Here is a 14986-nt window from a genome sequence, read left to right as displayed (position 1 = left end):
ACTGGGTGTGAAAATCTGTGTAAACAGCTGAAACAAATACAAAAAATACAAAATAAATGAAGAATGCATGAGAGTTTCATGGTGTACGACGTGTACCCAAAAGGATAAATTACACTTCTCATCCTGGCTTTTGTCTTAGAATGAATTAAATAGAGGGGCATTGTTCTAACTACAGACGACCCCAGATCAGGATTAGCATGTGACCCGCACACACTAGGACAGGTCAGGCTTGTCAATTCCCACTGCAGTGCATTCTGGTCCATGTTACCGGTCTCAGGTACCTATACCAGATTGCACTGGGGTATGAGCTGAGCTGTCCTTGTGTACATGAAGTCACATGGTAACCAACCCTACCCCAGATTCAATACACGCTGTTATCAATAACACTGCTGTGTAACTGTGTTCCTCTTCCACTGCGTGACTGCACTATTGTGCCATACCTCCAAAGGGCCTCGTTGAGCTATGTATTCTTCTGTTTTCATGTTGTGAGCTGAATCCAACAAACGTGTCCTCCTACACGGGGGGGGGGGGGAGAAACGATTAGAATCAGGATATCTTACTGTCAAAATCTTCAGAAGCTTTGAAGCCTTTCCCACTACCTACTCCTCAGGCTGATTCTGAGGAAGTCATCTGATCCGCACTGCCCCTTTATAAAACGCCGAGAGCAGACCCCGGTTTGCCCTGCCTGAAAGCCCCTGCTTCACCCCAGCTCCTGCTGTCTCGACAGTACTGGGATTACAGGGTCAGATCTGGCTGTGCAGGATTTCACCTGCCTGTACTGGTTTGACAGTTTTGCTTCTCCTAACCTCTTTCTCTAGCTCACTGATGTTGTTTTGCTGGTTGGAAGGCTCATTTGGAAGATTATTTTACTGTAAGTGAATACGTGTAGGTTATCTCTTATTGTATAATTCTGTGCCGCTTGGCTTGGCTTCACAAAATGACATCTCTTGTACAGTAAGAGACACCCTACACACAGCGTATTAACTTAGAAACGAACCCTACACCCTAACTTAGTATAAATGAAGACTGTACTCGGGAATAGCTTTCAAATGTAAAACATAACATACTTCACTGTGAAGTAATTTCTGACATGTGATTTAGAATAAGAAGTTGATCCACGGCAGGACATGTAGTTCCGGTCCTCGCTGGTAACCATGGTAACCTCATTTCCCACAGAGACAGATTCATGCTACAGGCATGTGCCAATCAATGAGAGTTTGAAACTGCGCTTCAAACTTTCAAAAAAACAGTTCCAGGAAAACTTAGCAATGGGGTTTTCCAGGGGAAAAACACAATACCATGACTGTGGCGTCTAAACTTACCAAGCTTGGTACATTCCCAAAGCCAGCTATTAAACAGGCTTCACAACCAAAGCTGTTAGTGAAAGCATGTGTCATCTTGAGTTTGTTAAACTGCAATGTTATCTGAACTGCTTTAACAGCTTTGCAATCTCTCAGAGTGGTTCTGGGTCCTGTTGATCGCGTATTGAGGTAACCCTAAAGCCAGCTTGCTCTGAGATTGTCCGGAGCATTCTAAATGCCTTCCTCTGTCCCTTTAGATCATGTTTCACATAAAAACCATAAACTAAACTGCACCATAGCAGTTTAGTGCAGTCCCTGTTCACTGGCGTTAGTGGCTTACTTGCAGTCTGGCTTCATTTCCAGACTAGCGTGCCGCTTGGTTTCCCACGTGGAGCGAGCCTGTATCCACTGTGTGCCACAGACAGATTCAGTTTGAGGTTAAGCCAGGGGCCTCCCAGAAATGCAACTGTGACACTTGGCTTACTCAGATCCGCACACTGACTGAAAGAGTTGTTACATGCACCACAGCCTCGTCAGCTCTCCGGAGCGAGCCTGGTTACGGGAGCAGACAGAAACTGAAGGGTTTCTCCACTTGCACCAAACTGACCTACAGCGCAGGAACTCTTAATGTAAAGTGCATTCCTCAGCTATCCATTCAAGACAGTAAAAAAAAAATGTATAATCCAGCTCAAGATCTAAACTAGTTTGATTTAACAAACGCCACTTCCTTTAATCAGCTGCACTAAATCTGACTTTAACAGGAGGTTTAGAATCCTGCAGCTGCAATGCATTGTATGTTGAAATGTATCTTTTTTAAACGTTTTTTTTATTTATCCTCATCATCATCATGAAGTGTTACTATCTCGGCATCTCAGACCAGGAGGATTTTCAAGGTCTACTCGAATGGTTTGAATTGAGCAAGTTTCTTCCAGAATAAAAGCGGCAAAACTGCACTGGAGTGCAGAGTCCCCCGAACGCATTGTTTAATAATCAGCCCTGCCCTAGTGACGCAGCGCAGCCTAGCAACAGCTGCTGCTAAGGATACCTGCAACCTGGAGACAGGATTCACTTCATTAGCAGCAGAAACTCCCTTCCCTGTCTCTCTCTCTCTTTCTCACTCTAAAGAATACCCCACTGCTGCCAGGTACTAATAAGTTGAGTTAGTAATAACCCTATCCCTATCACCACAGCTCTAATGAGCCCACACTGACGCTACCCCCAACTCCGACCATCAGCCTCCACTTCTTCCCAGTTGTGACACTGGTGCACTCCACTACACAGTCCTAGCAGCAGTCACATGATTCTCAGAGAAAAGCACACTGCAGCTTTAAAGAAAGCTCTGGGGTTTTGCACACAGCACTACGGGATGACAAACAGCCTTGTCTTTTTTGATACAGCAGCAGCACACCTCTCTTGCACACACACACACTCTCTCTCTCTCTCAGCCTTTGCTTTCTCTTGCCACTCCCCCCTAGCCCCTGAGGCACTCTGCAAGATGTAAACAATTCAGAACATCTGGGAAACGTGTGTTGGTGGGGAGGGGGGGGTAGGGCTGGGGGTTTACCCCGTAATCAGACAGCAGAACAACAAAGACATCGGCAGCTATGAAGGGGGGAGGGGCCTGTGAGCTAAACGCATAAAAAAAACCACAGGCCATTCGGTAACCTGGGGCTGGGAGCAGACAGGAGGATCTAGAAAATCTTGACTAGAGAAAGGGTTGAATTAAAGAAGATTAGGGATGGAAGGGTAGATCAGATTAAAGAAATGATGTTTCAGAAGACAGGGATGGAGAGAGGGAGAAGAAAATAAAAAAAGTATTGAGGGAGAGCACAAAGGGGTGTCAACAGAGAGAAAGGGACAGAGAGCATGTGTGCAGCATGAATCAAGTACAATCAAAACACAGGCTTGTTAACCCTGTGTTCAACAGCACCCAATTCCGTCCACTGAATCAGGCGATCCTGGTAATACGCTTACACTGCCACATTATATATATATACATATATTATACATATATATACACACACACACCCCTAAAAAACATATCAGACTACCACTGACTATGTGCAACTCTCTGGGAGTGCAATACTATATACTTGATCCAGACCCATCTGTCCTCAGTACAGCTGACAATCGCTCTGAACGGTTCATTTATTATTACCGGATGTAGTTTGCAGACAGCCTCCGCTGGAGTCTAAAATGAGACTTCTGACAGCAGGGAGGACGCATTCAATAAGCTTTACATTTTAATCTTTGTACAACCCCAATGTAAGTTTTCCATGGTCAATTTGCATGGTACTTCTGCAGTTTTCCTATGCTTATGCAATGCATTTAACATGGTATAAAGAAAACCTGATCAGACCACTGTGGGCTTTACCATGCTTTATTACAATTTGCTATGCTTTTACCCTGGGAAGTATTATAAGGGACAGACTGCAAGGTCAATGTTGATGTCATTTATACTTCAGTTTGGAATATGCAGGTATTCAGTTTAGAATATGCAATTAATGCTAATTAATTAAGTTACTGCTGCACTCTGGATCCTATCCACTTTCATGTTGTGTTTCAACTGCAATCAGACCATGCAACCAACATGCAAAGACTTGAGGATTATCTACAGAATTGTGTCTGAAACATTTGCATGTATCGAATTAACAGTAAACCGCAAGTGAGAACCCCAAGCGTCTCTGTACTATGAAACAGGGATCATTATTAATGCTGATAAGGCAAACAAGCAACTGGACTTGAAAGCATTGTTTATCGCTCCTTTAACTGTTACAAAACTAACCAATGGTTGTTGCCAGGTGTGGAGGAGATTCTCAGGTCAGGGTTCGAACCCATTGCAAAGTAAATAAAGGGACTTGTGCATACATGCACTAAAACAGCATTGGAAACTGCTAACTTGCAAAGGCGCCTACACTGTACTGACAAGATGCTCTGGTAGCAAACTTCCTGTGTGGTTTTGCCTAGGGAAATTGTTTTGCAAACAGGGCACATGAGACAGAAGCAGCATCTAGCCCCACACCGATCCTGAGAAATAGGGTTTGTGGAATATGCCTCGGTTTCTTCCTGTTCCAGGGAGTCTTACCTACATTTCTAGCGGACTGTCTCTGCCTATTGATCAGCTGGATAGAGATGGAATTACAGCAAGATCCTCTTCCCAAATAATCTTTAGAGGAAATAAAGATAGTGGCACTATACTGGCACTGGTAGTGTACTACAGGCCAATGCTGGCAGCTGCAATGGTGAGCAATTATTACAATGCAGGGATGGAAGACTTCTAGTGCATAGCAGTTTTAGCAGTCCTCCCACCCCCCATTCCAGGTTTTACAATTAGCCTGATCAGCCAGTGTACAGGTAACAAGCTCAGGTTTGTCTTATAAAACTAGTCAAAACAAGGAATGGGCCAAACTGCTATGCAAAGGGAGTGCGATTCCCATCCCTGAAATGGTACCCATTGTGGGAACTTTTTAATATTTTCATATACAAATGGCATGCACTACAATTCTTCCATTGTACTACATCCTGTAGCGGTTGCTGTGTGGCCTTCCATTGGTTCTGCAGGGTAACGCAACGAGTCACTTCAACAGGAATGAGTCACTTGACATCCCACCAGGATTATCTCATCAAGCTCATCGTCAAAATGCTTTTCTTGGGCTTTGCAGCGGATTTCTGAACTCAGATCCGCAAGGGGATGGGGGGGCCCCCCTGGGTGCTGCAGGAGGCTGTCAGTGACCCAGCTGAAGTCATATTCAAGATTGCTGCTGCATCTGTGGTCTCCGCTGTGGAAAAACACACAGCTTACAAGGAATTCACATGCACAAGCAATCCATCCTCTTGTAATTCTCAATCCAGGTTCAAAGGAATCAGTGCGCACTCCCTTTAGCTCAAAACTGGTTTACATGTAGGATTTTCGAATGGATTGGTCCAATATGTAGTTTGAATCGGATTAGACTGTGCATATAAAACAGGGCAACTAAGTTCATAGGGGTGTCAATGCTGATTGAGGTCCTGGACTTAAATGAGTCACTTCACACCACCACAGTGCCTTGACCGTTGAGTGCGCTACAGTACAGTACAGTACAGTACGTGTAAACCAGCTGCGCTGTCCAGGATGAGAGGTTCTGAATACTACTGCAGCGATCCTTTTCCATGCCAGCTTGAGCCCCTCCAGGTACTACCACAGGCTTAATAATTCACAGCTTTGACAGGTTACAGAGCTGTCTAATTAAACTCTGTCATGCATGGGGTGCTCAACCTACAATCCACTGGGAGTCTTTATTTTCACCTGTCACTCCGGGCTATACTATCCGTGTCATTCCTGCCTTGTGGACTTGTCTCGGATGCACCTTTCAAAGGCACCGACCCCACCCCTGCTCTCTGCCCTGCCCTGTGGATATACAGCAGGCTTGTCTTCAGCAGTCACACCCCTTCACAGACACTAAACCAATTCCGGTGCAGTACCTGCCCGCTGGACAAAGTAAACAGCTTGTTTCATTTGTGTGGGAGCATATTACTCAGCTAGAACAATGGGTGAAGATGTTCAGCACATGTTTTAGGAATGCACCGTGGCACACCACAGTAAAAGCATAGCAAGCCATTGTAAAAATGTGGGAAGATACCATGGCAAGAAAACTGTAAGTGCCTCGTATACACATGGCGGGGAAAACCACAGTGAAATGTAAAGCTATGATGCTAAACTACAATGAGGTAGCTTTGAACAATGCACTTTTAAACTGTGTATACACATAGTGACGGTCCCTATAACCAAATAATAATTACACAGTACCTGAAAGGCTATAGTCTATCGGATTACAGCCAAAAGCAACCCGGAACATCTACAGGCTAAAAGGGGATGATGAAAGACTGGTGTTAAAATCAAGGCAGTTCTGATATTCAGTGTAGAGCGAGACAGGCAGACAGAGAGACAGACAGACGGACAGGATCAGCACATAACAGGACTTTTTTTTTTTTTTTTTTTTAATGATGAGCACAAAAAAACAGCCCCTTAGCTACACCAGAGCACACCCGGCTGCAGGACTAAAGTCATGAGAAGAGCTCATCCCCCTTTGTCACTGTATTCCAACTCCCCTCGCCGTGTGAATGAGTTCTCACAAGAAACCGTCACGATGATGTCATGATAGTACCGGCATTCTGGATCCCAGCATAACAGTCCCACTATTGTTCCAGGAGGAGATTAAAGCTAAGGCAGGAGGAGATGAAGAGAGACAGGAGTACTATATTCAGCACTGACAGGGCAGTAGCCCAGCATCAGTGCGAGTGTGACTGTTAAGCGCGTACCAGCTCTATTATTTAATAAGGAATTTATTTATAGACTGCCTGACAGCTACCTGGACTAGCAGGTACAACATCTCTATTGTGTACAAAGAGCACGAAACAGAACAGACATTTCTATCAGAGTGCAGGAAAAAGAAAAAATAAACAGATAAAAGCACCACTTTAACAGTCTCTACTTGACTAAGAAAGAGAACAACCAGTTCAGATCTTTTTATTAGAATCAAAATAGTCCTATTACTCTGAAGGAATCCCCCTGCCTGTGGCTCGTATAAGAAGTAAAGAAAACAGAATGAACGTGCAGGAAGCGGCAGCACTGCACTGGAACTATGGGCTGGAATGCAGTTCCACTCATTGCCAGGATGCTGAACTGCAGCTGCAAGGTAGCTCAAAGACACCCTGATCTTCTGCATCCCGGCAGATTTCTTGATTCGGCTTATATTGAACAGATTACACACACACACACACACACACACACACACACACACTGTGGCTGGTCTTTGATCCACCTGTACCCTAAACTACACAACTGAACAAACCTGACCTTCTCCTCCCAGCTCTACAGCAGTTTCTTATTTATGATGCCTCGAAAATCTGGAGGATCTTAAGGACATGTGTGTGCACCCCTGGTTTACAGAACAGGAAAGGCTAGTCTTCTAATGTGAGCTCATGTTAACAGGCAGCAGACACACCTCAGGATCGATACGGTTCAGCTGCTGAGGACCTAGTTGCACACTTCCTCCTCTTGTTGTCTGAACCAGGTTTGTTTTTTATTTTGGTACCAAGATAAAAAGATTTAAAATTAACAAACAAGAGAAACACCCTGCTTGCCTGCCTGACAGCCCTTCCTCTTGTTAGCACAGGAATCCCCCACAGAGTAGTCGATGGGGGTAAGGATGACTAATATCAGTAACCCACAATAAGAATAATGCCTCTACAGCTCAACCCTGCCCAACTCCTGGTATGAGTCCGATTCCCTCCCCGTCAACGATCAGTCAAGCAGAAACCACGAGACTGGCCGGCAAACGGAAACTAGAACCAGTTACAACATGCAAAGTACAGCCCCCTGCAGTCCCCTGTCACCTCTACTCTGCATCTGTTACAGCTCTACTACTTGTGCAGGTGGAAACTCATTCAGACAGGCGGGACCCTTCTCACTTTCCTGTTCCTTATTTCCCTCTCTGTGAAGATGCTCTGTCTCCCTGTGCTCCTCTCCTATTTGTCCCTTTCCTTCAGTCTTTCTTCTCTTTCTTTATCACTGCGACGACCAGCACAGACAGCGAAGGCACTAAAACAGAGAGGCACCTAGAAACACACAAGCACAGGTCAATAAATAAAAATTAAGAGAATTACAAGAACGTTTCAGCGCTAAAGTGCAAACGTCACGCCTGGCCATCTACCTAGATTAACATCAGCAAAATGATTCAGAAAAATGTTGCACCATCTGATCCACAGGAGCTCTGTCCTGCATTGGAAACCGTGTCTTGTCTTGCGCTGTGGATCCCACAGAATCTTGAACAAGCTTGTCAGAAACCTCATGACACTTATTTTAAAAGAACCACACATGCATTTTAGGATATGCACTACAAAACAGTACGTCTCTGTAGGCTGAAGTGCGCAACCTACTTCAAACATCATCAATCACCATGAGTAATAATTTGGAGTTGAACGATTTGCGAGTCTTGGTGGCTGCAGAACGGTTTACAAGTCGTTACAATGCAGTTAGACTGAAGGCAGTTCAACTGTGTTATTGTACTCCGAGTCAGTTTACAGACTGCAGCTGTAAATCTCTTCATTCTATTCCATTACCTCACTGTTACCATCCAAATGAAAGGGCTCCAAACTACATTTATTTTAAACGTGTGTGTGCTTGGAAAAATTAAACTGCTCTTTGTAAAGTTTAGTCTACTAACTACTAGGCAGAGATTGAAGCGCTGTCCTGGGTGCCTAGGTTCTGAACAGCGACGGTTCTGTTACAAAATAAAATCCAGCAGCTAGGCGAGCCCGGTTGCCAGTTCCCTAAATGAGATTGAAGCTGTGAACAGGCGTGTGACTAATTTATTCTCTTTCCAGCATGTCTTCAAGAGAAAGAGCAAGAGAGAGCGAGCGAGATAACCCAGCCCTGCGTTTTCGTCTCTGCCTGTGTGCTGCATCAAACTGTGTCTTACACAGGGTGGTCCCAAACTCACTGGACAGGTCTGCTGTGCCACAGAGCTTTGCAACTTCTCTGGACAGCCCGCTTTTGAATGCTCCACAGGACTGCATAGCGGACGGGTCGATTTTAATTTATATCATGCTGCTGCAACACAGCATCATCTCAAAATGCACACAGCAAACTGAAACAAGACACCGAAACAAAACAGCCTCCATATTTTTTGCATAGCAACAGGACTTGTGTGTTTTGGTTTCCCTCTTAGCAACTGCATAGTTTCCTGGCTCTTGCACAAGACGCTCAGTTCTAGTCACATCTTTCACCTCTATAGACCCTGGCTGCAGTCCAAAGATTCAGACCAGAGACCGGGGGCAGTGAGTGCCTTAATTAAAACATGATACCCCCCCCCTTCAGATAACGCAATATCTACATGCTTTTTCCCCCTTCGAGGAAATGCAGAAAACACTGTTCACTTCTTTCACAAACAGTCAGGAGTGTGGATGCAAAGACAAGAGGTGGCCTATCTGGTTACAGCCAAGGGCTGGGAGCCAGGAGACAACAGTTTAAAATCCTTGCCACAAAACTGCCTCCGTCCCAAACTAGCTGAATGTCCAGATGCACGGGAGCAAGTAACAACACAAATATCCTTACTGGAAACCAGGACGCTTCTGCACATATAACAAGTGTGTTTCTGACAAAGCTCCTTGCTTCTCCTGCGTTTCTCGCACACTGAAACTCAAACTCACTCTGCCCCTCGGCAGCTGCCTGAACCCTGCAGAGTGACTGCATTGGAGCAGAACTATTCAGTTTAGGCGAGACTTCTCCTGAAAATGACATCACGGTGCTGTGTTCACACTGCCACTGCACGCTCTGGAGGCTGGTTCCACAGGGATTTGGCTGTCTGCCTCCTACCACTACTCCTCCCTTTTTTTTTTTTGCTGGCAGGCAGGTGGTGGTGAAAATGGTTTGCAGAATCTTGTCTTTTGGCACGTTGCAGGTTTTGGCCACCAGTCAGGTATTTCAAGACAGCCTAACCACACCATACTTCTCTGCTTCTCTGCTTGCTTCTTCACAGCTTCTGCAGGGGTTCTAACCCACGCAACACAGTCCTGCTTTGAGAATAATCTGTGAGTTTACACAAGTGGAGAGATTTATTTAGAGGGATGTTGTCTGGGGAAGTTCAAGGCAGAATACAAGGTTAAAGTGTAGAGTACCCCTCAAGAGCGCTACAGGGAGCCAAAACAGCATGAGAAAGCACGACTTGCTTAAGCTAAACTGTCCGATTTCTACTCCCCGGCAGTAAAGGATGATCTCCATCTGTTCCGAGCTCTCTCCTCACCCCCAGGGCTCGACAGCTGGCTAAACCTGGACCCCGTGTGTTGGCTTTCTGCAGCCGGCAACGTGAACCCCAAACAAGGGAAGCTGCCGAAGCCCACGCTGATAACCGGCTTGTTTAATTAAAAAGGAAAAGATAACGTTAGCACTTCCCTGTAGGGGTCCTTCTCACCAACAAACAACAAGATTACCCTCCAGCTTTTCCGGCATAAGCCACACTCTTCACACACTTTCCAACAATCACATCTAACTAGGAGGCCTGTGGGGCAGTGACGTGACCGACTGGTGCGCTGGACTACATCAGCGCCAGGCAATACAAGAGAAGCTCTCTCTACAGAGAACAATACGGCTCTGGCTCCTGTATTAGACACGTAGATAGACAGATACAGAAATGGCAAGACAATTAGCTCTGTAAGAACGATGTCCCAGGACTGGTATTTATAGACAGGGAAGGCTTGTGGAATGTCAATAATACAGGCTTTTCTGTTCTACCACAAACACAGTTTCTCTAGGAAACTGTTTGTACCGTCTTTGGGCAAGCCTTGCGGAAATCCAATACAGCAGCAATCGATAATAATGGTGCAGGGGGTGACAACCTTTATAATAACAAAAATAATAATAATATAAACCAAACAGATATGCAAGGCAATGAAGAGATCATGTTTAACCATTCTTCCAATACAGACAAACCCTGCTCCTGTTTTCTTTGAAAGGGAACACGACAGCCCTTTGCTCACACACACACACTCCTATCACCCTGTCCTCCCTGCTTCGCTGTCAAAAAGCGCGTTGTTGGGGGCTGATTCGGCTCTTGAATGTTAATTAAACCGCCTTAAAATAAACAGGCGACTTCCAGCTGCGGTTTCAGCCAAAGCACCCCTTAAAGATATCATGAACGGCTGGAATTGTATTATTATCTAAAATAAATGCCCTCCCTTCCTCTCTCTCACGTCGTTTTGTTTTTGTACGCATCAGCAGCACCGTGAAGTAGGTAGAAGCAGCAAAGACAAGAACAAGTGAAGTAGGCGTGCAATGCTGGGGAAGCGACGACAATGGGCAGAATTATTAAAATGATGTGCCAAAAAAATAACCACACACAAGAAAACAAAACGTCCCTAAACCTTCGCATGCACCATTATTATTAATATGAACTAACCAAATAAATGACGTCGCATGCATGGCGACTGTAAAAAGCCCAACTCGTAAGCGTTTCTCGTCGTGATGTTACGTGTATTGCTATACTGCCTGCGAACTTCGCTAATAGACAATGCCATATTTGGAGGGAAATATTGAATCGCTTGCCCCATGGGGTTGCTGGCTTCGTTTTAAAATAAAAATAGAAATAAATTAGTCTCACGACACAATAAAATAAAAGGCGAAGCGCGGTGCTTCTTTGCGCTGGCGGGATGTTCCGCCTGCTTCCTCGAAATGTTATTGTTTTTAACCAGTCGCTGCAGCGCGACCAAATGTGGAGCTGGCCTCTGTGCGCAGGGCACGCATTCACCGTGCAACCCGATAAAAAACCAAATCCAAACTCTACATATCACTGCAATACTGCACTGCCCGACACAACGCCGAACGACAAGGTTGCACTTCACATTTCTGCAAATGTAGTTATGCACAAAGGCTTGCATTGTGTCCACTGTCCCCACGCACTATCTACACACTGTGCACTGCACTTACAGTTTTACCCACGTCGTAAACCGCGTATATTATATTAAAAGCAATGCAGGCTGCATTCGCTGCCCTCCCCCTGGCGCCACATGCTTCTATTTATTTATTGTAAGGAATTCATTAATTGCACGGGGTTTTAAGCAACATCTGCTTTGCTCACTTTCAGTCTGATTAAAGAACTTGATGCCGTTAACTGGAGGTAATTACCGTTGATGTAAACCCCCCCCCTCCCGGCCTCTCCCTCTCCTTTGAAGGGTGTCCCCCCCCCTTACCTCCCCGCTGCTAGAGCTGCTCGCCTCCCCAAATACATCCCGAAATTTCCGTAGGTTGTTGCCGATGGTGGCAGAGACTTGCAGCGCAGCATCGAAGCCCGGCCAGAGCCCGCTGGGGTTCGCTTGCGCTCCGGTGCCGGTTCGGAGAAAGGCGGTGACCCGGACCCGGGCCGCTCTCCTCCCGCTGTTCGCGCTGGTGCTCCCGCCGGGCCGAGCCGGGAAGCGCCACCGACAGCTATGCGCCATTTTACACTGTGTCTGTTTGCCCCGAGATCAGGGCGCTAGGGGGGGCGCGGCCCGAAACCTGCATATTCAAACACGCCGTCATTGCCAGCACGCAATGCGACTGCGCCGCATGCAGGGTCCGGGGTTCCGAGAGGCGCGGCCCCGATCGTGCATCGCTACTATCCCGGCATTAAGAGCAACCGAGCGAGTGCGCTTATACAGAGCGCGGGGCGCTGCCCGGGAACAAAGCCAAACAAACGAACCGTGCGAGCAGCTGAGAGAACACGGCGCTGGATGCGCAGCCGAGGCGCCCCGCTCCCGGGAGCTTGCACAGCAAGCAGCGCTCACACCCGAAGCGAGGGAGGAAAGCAAAGGGCACAGCAAGCAGCGCTCACACCCGAAGCGAGGGAGGAAAGCAAAGGGCACAGCAAGCAGCGCTCACACCCGAAGCGAGGGAGGAAAGCAAAGGGCACAGCAAGCAGCGCTCACACCCGAAGCGAGGGAGGAAAGCAAAGGGCACAGCAAGCAGCGCTCACACCCGAAGCGAGGGAGGAAAGCAAAGGGCACAGCAAGCAGCGCTCACACCCGAAGCGAGGGAGGAAAGCAAAGGGCACAGCAAGCAGCGCTCACACCCGAAGCGAGGGAGGAAAGCAAAGGGCACGGCAAGCAGCGCTCACACCCGAAGCGAGGGAGGAAAGCAAAGGGCACAGCAAGCAGCGCTCACACCCGAAGCGAGGGAGGAAAGCAAAGGGCACGGCAAGCAGCGCTCACACCCGAAGCGAGGGAGGAAAGCAAAGGGCACGGCAAGCAGCGCTCACACCCGAAGCGAGGGAGGAAAGCAAAGGGCACAGCAAGCAGCGCTCACACCCGAAGCGAGGGAGGAAAGCAAAGGGCACAGCAAGCAGCGCTCACACCCGAAGCGAGGGAGGAAAGCAAAGGGCACGGCAAGCAGCGCTCACACCCGAAGCGAGGGAGGAAAGCAAAGGGCACGGCAAGCAGCGCTCACACCCGAAGCGAGGGAGGAAAGCAAAGGGCACGGCAAGCAGCGCTCACACCCGAAGCGAGGGAGGAAAGCAAAGGGCACGGCAAGCAGCGCTCACACCCGAAGCGAGGGAGGAAAGCAAAGGGCACAGCAAGCAGCGCTCACACCCGAAGCGAGGGAGGAAAGCAAAGGGCACAGCAAGCAGCGCTCACACCCGAAGCGAGGGAGGAAAGCAAAGGGCACAGCAAGCAGCGCTCACACCCGAAGCGAGGGAGGAAAGCAAAGGGCACAGCAAGCAGCGCTCACACCCGAAGCGAGGGAGGAAAGCAAAGGGCACAGCAAGCAGCGCTCACACCCGAAGCGAGGGAGGAAAGCAAAGGGCACAGCAAGCAGCGCTCACACCCGAAGCGAGGGAGGAAAGCAAAGGGCACGGCAAGCAGCGCTCACACCCGAAGCGAGGGAGGAAAGCAAAGGGCACGGCAAGCAGCGCTCACACCCGAAGCGAGGGAGGAAAGCAAAGGGCACGGCAAGCAGCGCTCACACCCGAAGCGAGGGAGGAAAGCAAAGGGCACAGCAAGCAGCGCTCACACCCGAAGCGAGGGAGGAAAGCAAAGGGCACAGCAAGCAGCGCTCACACCCGAAGCGAGGGAGGAAAGCAAAGGGCACGGCAAGCAGCGCTCACACCCGAAGCGAGGGAGGAAAGCAAAGGGCACGGCAAGCAGCGCTCACACCCGAAGCGAGGGAGGAAAGCAAAGGGCACGGCAAGCAGCGCTCACACCCGAAGCGAGGGAGGAAAGCAAAGGGCACGGCAAGCAGCGCTCACACCCGAAGCGAGGGAGGAAAGCAAAGGGCACGGCAAGCAGCGCTCACACCCGAAGCGAGGGAGGAAAGCAAAGGGCACGGCAAGCAGCGCTCACACCCGAAGCGAGGGAGGAAAGCAAAGGGCACGGCAAGCAGCGCTCACACCCGAAGCGAGGGAGGAAAGCAAAGGGCACGGCAAGCAGCGCTCACACCCGAAGCGAGGGAGGAAAGCAAAGGGCACGGCAAGCAGCGCTCACACCCGAAGCGAGGGAGGAAAGCAAAGGGCACGGCAAGCAGCGCTCACACCCGAAGCGAGGGAGGAAAGCAAAGGGCACGGCAAGCAGCGCTCACACCCGAAGCGAGGGAGGAAAGCAAAGGGCACGGCAAGCAGCGCTCACACCCGAAGCGAGGGAGGAAAGCAAAGGGCACGGCAAGCAGCGCTCACACCCGAAGCGAGGGAGGAAAGCAAAGGGCACAGCAAGCAGCGCTCACACCCGAAGCGAGGGAGGAAAGCAAAGGGCACGGCAAGCAGCGCTCACACCCGAAGCGAGGGAGGAAAGCAAAGGGCACGGCAAGCAGCGCTCACACCCGAAGCGAGGGAGGAAAGCAAAGGGCACGGCAAGCAGCGCTCACACCCGAAGCGAGGGAGGAAAGCAAAGGGCACGGCAAGCAGCGCTCACACCCGAAGCGAGGGAGGAAAGCAAAGGGCACGGCAAGCAGCGCTCACACCCGAAGCGAGGGAGGAAAGCAAAGGGCACGGCAAGCAGCGCTCACACCCGAAGCGAGGGAGGAAAGCAAAGGGCACGGCAAGCAGCGCTCACACCCGAAGCGAGGGAGGAAAGCAAAGGGCACGGCAAGCAGCGCTCACACCCGAAGCGAGGGAGGAAAGCAAAGGGCACAGCAAGCAGCGCTCACACCCGAAGCGAGGGAGGAAAGCAAAGGGCACGGCAAG

General features: G+C 48.9%; 1 protein-coding gene across 2 annotated transcripts in view; it reads right to left on the bottom strand.

Annotated features, from left to right (window-relative positions):
* The window catches only part of kmt2a (lysine (K)-specific methyltransferase 2A), a 40713-nt gene extending 28416 nt beyond the window's left edge, over window positions 1–12297 (bottom strand). For both annotated transcript variants that reach the window (XM_041242336.1, XM_041242337.1), the window contains exons 1-2: window positions 12027–12297; window positions 441–513 (exon numbers count right to left, since the gene is read on the bottom strand). In XM_041242336.1, coding sequence (XP_041098270.1) covers window positions 441–513; window positions 12027–12272 — 319 coding nt within the window. In that variant the 5' untranslated portion in view covers window positions 12273–12297. The remainder of the gene's footprint in view (window positions 1–440; window positions 514–12026) is intronic.
* Window positions 12298–14986: the final 2689 nt, after the last annotated feature.

The sequence above is a fragment of the Polyodon spathula genome, unplaced genomic scaffold (genome assembly GCF_017654505.1).
Source record: "Polyodon spathula isolate WHYD16114869_AA unplaced genomic scaffold, ASM1765450v1 scaffolds_1271, whole genome shotgun sequence".
NCBI lineage: Eukaryota > Metazoa > Chordata > Actinopteri > Acipenseriformes > Polyodontidae > Polyodon > Polyodon spathula.
Note: the sequence above shows the minus strand (reverse complement) of the source record. Positions and strands in the feature narration are given on the sequence as shown.